The sequence below is a fragment of the Sinocyclocheilus grahami genome, unplaced genomic scaffold, assembly GCF_001515645.1.
Source record: "Sinocyclocheilus grahami isolate Dianchi unplaced genomic scaffold, SAMN03320097.WGS_v1.1 scaffold9.1, whole genome shotgun sequence".
NCBI lineage: Eukaryota > Metazoa > Chordata > Actinopteri > Cypriniformes > Cyprinidae > Sinocyclocheilus > Sinocyclocheilus grahami.
In genome coordinates, this window is record NW_015505188.1 from 2,886,653 (window position 1) to 2,894,358 (window position 7,706).

Sequence of the window (7,706 nt, forward strand, 5' to 3'; positions counted from 1 at the left end):
TTTATGTTTACGCGGCGCGATGCAACGCGTAAAAAGACAGTATAAGATTTGTAAAAATCGACGTGTTTCAGAAAGGCGGCGCATAGAGGAGAAACAATAATGTACAGTATGTGGAAAATAATGTTTTTTGAACCTTAAACCGCATAAACACATTTCATTACACCAAATACACAAAATAATGTTCTTTTTAGCAACATCATATGACCCCTTTAAGACTACTGAGAGCATCTATGCACATTTGATTTATTACCAGACTCCATCTTGTGGTGAAAGTCAGTAATACAAATGGAGACTGAAAAGCTTGTGAAAGTGAAAGTCACCATTAAAGAGGTTTGGTTTGAAAAAAAGTTTAATTGCATTCTCAGAACAAGGTTTCTCACAAACATCATGTGTTTTATAATTAAACGCAGTGCTGGGTAGTAGCTAATTATATGAAATCCATTTTTTTATTGTATTTAATCCGGTTTTAAATACTATTGTAATCATTTTTAGTTTTGATTTTATTTTTAAATTTAACATTTAATAATTAGCTTTTCATCAATTTACAAACTCAGAAATTTTTATATGGAATTTGGTATATTATAGTTTCTACAATGGTTTGATATTTTTGCATATTACCTTCAGATTTTTTTTCATGATTGTTTTGGCATTTATATTATTGCTGAAAAGTTATGATTTTCACTTCAGACATTATTTTGTATTCCAAACAATTATGTATATATTTATGATTTAATCCTACTATTTTGTTTTGCTTCTAGGTCGAGGTCATTAAAGGTCAAAAAGCCTCAACAGATGTACGCATTTTGCATCCATCTTGACAGACATGAATTAACATTAATGTGTCCTGTATCAACAATTACCTTTTGAAAATAAATACCAGTACCTGCAGGGTGAAATCTCCCTTTAATTTCTGTGAAGAAACACACAGAAAGCACTATCTGCCAGCATACATCAGGGTTGTTATCAAAAACATCTTTATTTAGTCATTATGGAAAACATTTTAGTGGTTGTCTTTGAGGAGACATTGAACAGAATACATAAAATGCTCACCAGATGTGCATGTTTGATTATCCATTAATACTTTATATAATGTGAATCTGAGAGTCCTAGTACAAGCAGTGTAAACCCTGAAGATTTAAATCAAGGTTCAAGTGATATGTCCTCAATATTACACTGTACGTACAAATAAAGGCCGAAATAAACTGGGTAAATGCTAATGCCGATATCTAGTCTATGTATATTCTACTTGTAGAACTCGTGTTCCTGCTCATCTTTCTTGATAACAGTCTTGTAAGCCTTCTCAAAGTCCTTAGCCAGCACAATGTAACGGTTTTCACGCACAGCCAGCATACCAGCCTGCAGACACAAAAAAAAAAAACAAGAGTTCATCTTTACAGAAAACATGCTTGAAGAAATTCAGATCACAAATAAAAACAAACACACAGATAAGGCTATTTATGTTAAAGGGGTCATATGATGCTGCTAAAAAGAACATTATTTTGTGTATTTGCTCTAATAAAATGTGTTTATGCGGTTTAAGGTTCAAAAAACAGAAAGGAAAAATTGAAATCGCATCATATGACCCCTTTAACATCTTGCCTCTTCTAACTCACCTCCTGGCAAATGGAGTTGATATCTGCACCAGAGATCTTGTCAGGCCTGGCAACATCTGTATTTTGGTTAAGGACAACTGTAAAATGTTTATTTGGTCATGACAGTCATGTATAACAGTCTCCTAAATCAAGAGATACACTAGCATTCAAGTTCAGAGTCTGTAAAGTTTTTAAATGTTTTTGAAAGTCTCTTATGCTCACATCAAGGCTGCATTTATTTAATTGAAAATACAGTAAAAACTACTATTTAAAATAACTTGATCTATTTTTTTTAAATGTCATTTATTCTTATAACGGCAATGCTGAATCATTCTAACATGCTGATTTGTGCTCAAGAAACGTTTCTTAAATGTCATCAAAACGTTTTTTTTGTGGAAATTGTGATACCTTTTCAGCATGTATTTAAAATAGAAATTCACAGTTATTTTTGATCAATTTAATGCATCACTGCTGAACAAAAACACTAATTTCTTTAAAAAAATAATAATAATTTACTGGCCCCAAACATTTGAATGAGAATGTATTTTTTTAAATATTTTTTTATATATATATATATTTTTTTTGGTGGCAGTGTTTGTTTATGATTAATGCCTTGTATTTTCTTAATTTGTAAGTTACTTTAAATATATTAAATATTCTAAATGATTAAATGTAATCATAATGAGAAAATCTTCATGTAGGATCAGGATACAGTCCTCCAGGTCGACCTCCTCGGAGAGGTTCATCTTGCTGGTGATGGTGGTGAACACCAGGCGTTTCTGTCGCCGGTCAGGAAGAGGAAACTCAATCTTACGGTCCAGTCTACCCGGGCGCAGCAGAGCTGGATCCAGTGTGTCAGCCCTGTTGGTGGCCATGATAACCTGTCATTGAAAAAAAAAGACACACAACATCAACAATGGCTGAATTATATGGCCGTATTAAAGCAGGACAGAAGGAGAAGTGCAACATAATACCACACAGTCATAGAAAAAATAAAAATTAAATAAATAATGACTAAAAAATTTTTTCTGACCTTCACGTTCACATTCTGGTCAAACCCATCCATCTGATTGAGGAGCTCAAGCAAGATTCTCTGCACTTCTCTATCAGCTACAAACATATAAAACAGAAAAAATAATGAGCAAACAAAACCAAGGAAAGATTTTTAACAAACAATGGGATTAGTAGACTTGGAATATAGTGCACAAGTTGTAAAGACAACAGTTTAGTTTTTCCTAAATGTCTCCTTCAGGACGTTGTGAAATGAGGCATGATGACAACAATGTAATTTTTTGTTTGTGCGAAATGTAGTCTACCTTTCAAAAGTTTGGGGTCAGTAAGATTTAATGTTTTTGTAAGAAGTCTAATACGCTCACCTTGCAAGGCTGCATTTATTTGATAAAAATACAGCGAAAACAGTAATACTGTGAGTGTGAAATATTATTGTAGTTTAAAATGACTTTTTTTTTTTACCCAATTTTACAATTTACTTCTGTGATGGCAAAGACGATTTTTCAGCATCATTCAGTGTCACAAGCCCCCTCAGAAATCATTCTAATATGCTGATTTGTTGTTTATGAAATATTTCGTATTATTATCAATGTTGAAAACAGTTGTGCTGCTTAATATTTTTGTGAAACCCATTATACTTTTAGCATTCTTTGATGAATGGAAAGTTTAACAGAACAGATTTAAAAAATTTTTTTTTTTTTTTCAACATTACAAATGTCACTTTTGATCAATTTAATGTGTTGCTTTAATGTGTTGCTGAATGTGTTGTTCATTTATTTAAAAATATCTTACTGACCCAATACATACATATAAGTATTCGGGGTGAAAGTAATTAGTTTTTTAATATGTCATAAATTGATTTTTTTGTAGTAAATATGGCTGATTTTACAACAAGATTGTTACACTGAATTACATTTTAGTGGGTGTCTTCTGTAAATCAGGGGAAAATGTATGCTATTTATTTTTTGCTCAGAAAAACAAAAACAAAAATACAATTACAGAAAACTTCAAATGTTTAATTTTTTTTGGAAAAACAACAATTTAAAGCAGTATTGTTTTTATGTTTAAACCCTTTTTCGTCTTTGACCCACAAACATACACACAAACATATATGTAGTTATAAAACCTGAAAGGGATGCATACCTCCAGTCTGTGCATCAAAGCGCTTGGTAGCAATTGCATCAATCTCATCGATAAAGATAATGGCTGGGGCATTCTCTTTGGCCAGTCGAAAAACATCTCGCACCATGCGTGGACCCTCTCCGAGATACTTCTGCACAAACTCAGATCCCACCACACGAATAAAGGCCGCTGCAGAACATTAAAACACAACTATAAAAGTTGTAATATAATCATGTGCTTCTGATCTAGTTATTTATTTCCATCTGTGCTCAGGAATGAACTTCAAAGTTCAATAATAAAGCAAATTTGGGTATAATGGCTGAAAGACCTCTAACCACACTTTAGCCTACCTGTGGTATGGTGAGCCACAGCTTTTGCCAACATAGTCTTTCCACAGCCAGGTGGGCCATACATGAGCACTCCTCTGGGTGGGTCAATACCAATCTGAGAACAGAAGTAGAATGTGAGTGGACAACTAAGACCGCTACACACCACAGGTACTTGCATGCACATACTCACCTGTTTATAGAGCTCAAAATGTGTGAGGGGGAGCTCCACAGCCTCCCTCACTTCCTGTTTCTGGATGTCCATTCCTCCGATGTCTGCATACATCACATCTGGCTTCTGATCTAGTGTCATATAGAGGAGAAATGCATTAAATAGGGACCACAACAAAGTCGCTGCAAGAGTTTTTCAGAAATAAGGTGCAATCTAGATCCCAAATAAAGGCAAACAAGGAACTGATTGAGAATACCTGAAGTAAGCATCATGATGCTGCTGTCAGCCTCTGGAGGCAGAACGTCCACCAGAGCATTGCTGTGCTTGTGCAGAGCAACAGAGGCATTGGGCTTCAGCAGCTCTCTGTCGATTGTGCTCAGAATCCGAACATAGTAATTTGAGCCTGAAGGAATCAAAAATATAAAAAATGTTAAATTGCACAGCATTACTGACAAAGCTAAATCATGTAGCTTTAACTAACAAACATTTACAAATATCAGGACATTTCAAAGGCACATTTAAGCATTTGCCATGATTTATTTTATCCAAAACAACTTAAAGTGCAAGGCATACATTTTAAATTGTTGAAGTTAACCGTTTTGAAAATCCAGAAATTAGAACAGATTGGTAATCCTGTAACTGATACTACCCAGGGTTTCTGCAGGTTTTATCAAAGTAAATCGAAGACTTTTTAAGACCAAGTAAAGAAAATAAGGAATTAAGTGATTGGTAAACAACGTGTCAAAATGGTCTCTAAATGTAAATGTCTTGTATAATGCTTCAAAGTAAAAAAACAAAAAAAACAATTCCAAAACATTTCAATTACTTTTCTCGCGGGTTTCACAATAATGGACATGGAAAGTCGACGTATACGTAAAGCGATTGAAAGAAAAAAAACAACTCACAAAAATACAAACCTTATATCTGCTGTAAAGATCCTCCAGATCTTCTGGTTCAGGAGCCAAGAAAGACAAGCCGGTCTGGGGCCTTGAATTCAGCAGCAGGGCCGGCACATCATCCTGTAGAGCAAAAAAATTAAAAAGAAAGAAAGCTCACAAATATGTCAACGCAAAGGCAATATTTCTTGAACACACACAATTAAATAGGCATAACTATAATTATGATTTATTATAAAATATCTGGATTTTAATATCATGTTACAATAAATTATCACAGAATTAGCATAATATAATGCAAAGCACATCATTAAGGCATATTCAAACAGTTTTATGACTGTAAAGAAACTGATATATTATTACAATAACTATAATTATGATTTATTATAAAATATCTGGATTTTAATATCATGTTACAATAAATTAATTATCACAGAATTAGCATAATATAATGCAAAGCACATCATTAAGGCATATTCAAACAGTTTTATGACTGTAAAGAAACTGATATATTATTACATATTCATATTTTAATGTACTTACACCGTTCTGTTAAGCGTCGAAATAATTGTTCTTATAAAGTTTTACTAAATAAATGTACTAAATAGCTGATAAACTGCTATGCTACATGGCTAGGCAATAGCTCAACTGATAAATATTCCGTGTGAACAGCTTTGTTCAAAATATTCATATACAATTCAAATATGACCGAAAGTAAAGTTTTAAACTCTGCCTATTCGTAATGATCACTACTCTTCTGTTCTTTTGAGGAGCACACATGCTAACGCTAGCCGCTGTCAGAGAATGGCATGACTGAGCATTTGCAGCGAGCTGAATGAATCGGCATCTTTTCACTCTTCATTGTAAGCTTTAGACTTGCGTCCTTGCTGTATATATGTTTTGCTTATATAGACTAGAACTTTTTGAAGATAATACTGGCGTGTACGCCACCCCTCTCTTTGTAAAACACTTAAAATCACAACATATATCTCACCTGAGGTTTCTCAACCAGCACTCCGCCGTCCTCCATGTTTGCTTGCAGCAACTGATGTGAAGTTCCCCAAATATTCACCGGGTCCTAAAGGCCACTTTTTTCATCTCCTTTCATTGCAGAGCTCCGTGTATACCAAATACATTGCGCCAACCATTGACACACATACATAAACTGCCGTTTCAACTAGGCTACTGTTTTGTAGCATTAAATTGAACAAAAGTGACAGTAAACATTTTATATTGTTACAAAAGATTCATCACATTCATCAGCTTCCACGTAAAATTTAGTAGCGCAACTGTTTTCATTATTGACAATAATATAAGACATTTAAAATCTTACCAATCCCAAACTTTTGAACTGCACCAAATTAATTATACTTCCAGTGACCGTTTTTGAGATGTACCTCATGAAGACCAACAGTGTGACTATTGGAAATTGGGTACCAAAAAGGTGCACTGTGCCTTTAAATTTGAGTGCCATGAGTAATTTCTCCTGATTGAAAAGCAAAATATATTCAAGGAGCAGTTGTTTTTTATTGTTTTGTTTTTTTTGCATTTATTGATAAATCACCAACCAGACTTCAGATTCCAAAGATGAAGCATTTTCAGCTATTTCAATGGTTTTATTTAAATGTGTATTATATAAAATGGCATATTTTCATGTCACAGTTGTGTGGGAGTTACTTGGGAACACAGACCATTTTTGAAACCAGACATGGCACAACAAAAAGGGACCTTCAACTGCCCACTCAATAAGTTAAATTCCTCACTAATATCATCTTAATAATATCCTTGAAAATAATTCATGTGTCATATTCAATCTACTGCCTTTTGATACAGCAAATTATTTAGATTAGACTGTCCAATGGCAATAAGCAATTTTTGATGCACAAAGGACTGGGGGTTTTTTTATGCACAAAGAATATTTCGATGCATGAATAAGGAACATTTCCTTGATGCACAAATAGATTTTTTTTATTTATTTATTTATTTTTATTACATATATTTTTTTTTCAAAACATCTGACCAAACAGGGGAATCCTTTTGGTGGCTGAGCCCTCTTCCTCTTGACATTCTCATCGTCAAATGTACCCTGAAAAGACGTGAGATTCCTTGCCTCAACAACACTGCATCTTTTCTGTGGGCCAGCAAGTGGCTTCACAGGAACACGGGCTGGGTCCAGAACAGTCATTTTTGTGGACACACCAACAGGGTGTTCAAGCAGATACGCAGACCTACGTTTGTCCACCTTCACTGGGCGACTTGCAAAACTGGGCAGCCGGGGTAAGGAGAGGTGAGCGATAGTTTTCCGATCACACTCATATAAAGGTTCATTGACGTTTCTCTTTGCCATGCCCATTAAATGGTTAGTAGGTCTGGACCCTCGACGCCCCAGAGGTATTCCGTGTGAACAGCTTTGTTCAAAATATTCATATACAATTCAAATATGACCGAAAGTAAAGTTTTAAACTCTGCCTATTCGTAATGATCACTACTCTTCTGTTCTTTTGAGGAGCACACATGCTAACGCTAGCCGCTGTCAGAGAATGGCATGACTGAGCATTTGCAGCGAGCTGAATGAATCGGCATCTTT

General features: G+C 34.5%; 1 protein-coding gene across 1 annotated transcript; it reads right to left on the bottom strand.

The window, feature by feature from the left end:
* Positions 1 to 1,174: 1,174 nt before the first annotated feature.
* On the bottom strand, positions 1,175 to 6,233 carry LOC107592142 (26S protease regulatory subunit 6B-like). The gene is made up of 10 exons (XM_016281539.1): positions 6,114 to 6,233; positions 5,125 to 5,242; positions 4,480 to 4,671; positions 4,245 to 4,354; positions 4,076 to 4,169; positions 3,747 to 3,914; positions 2,626 to 2,702; positions 2,305 to 2,473; positions 1,614 to 1,669; positions 1,175 to 1,356 (listed from the first exon to the last, which is right to left on the bottom strand). The coding sequence occupies exons 1-10, from the start codon at positions 6,147 to 6,149 to the stop codon at positions 1,243 to 1,245; spliced, it is 1,134 nt and encodes a 377-aa protein (XP_016137025.1). The 5' UTR covers positions 6,150 to 6,233; the 3' UTR covers positions 1,175 to 1,242.
* Between the last annotated feature and the right edge of the window lie 1,473 nt (positions 6,234 to 7,706).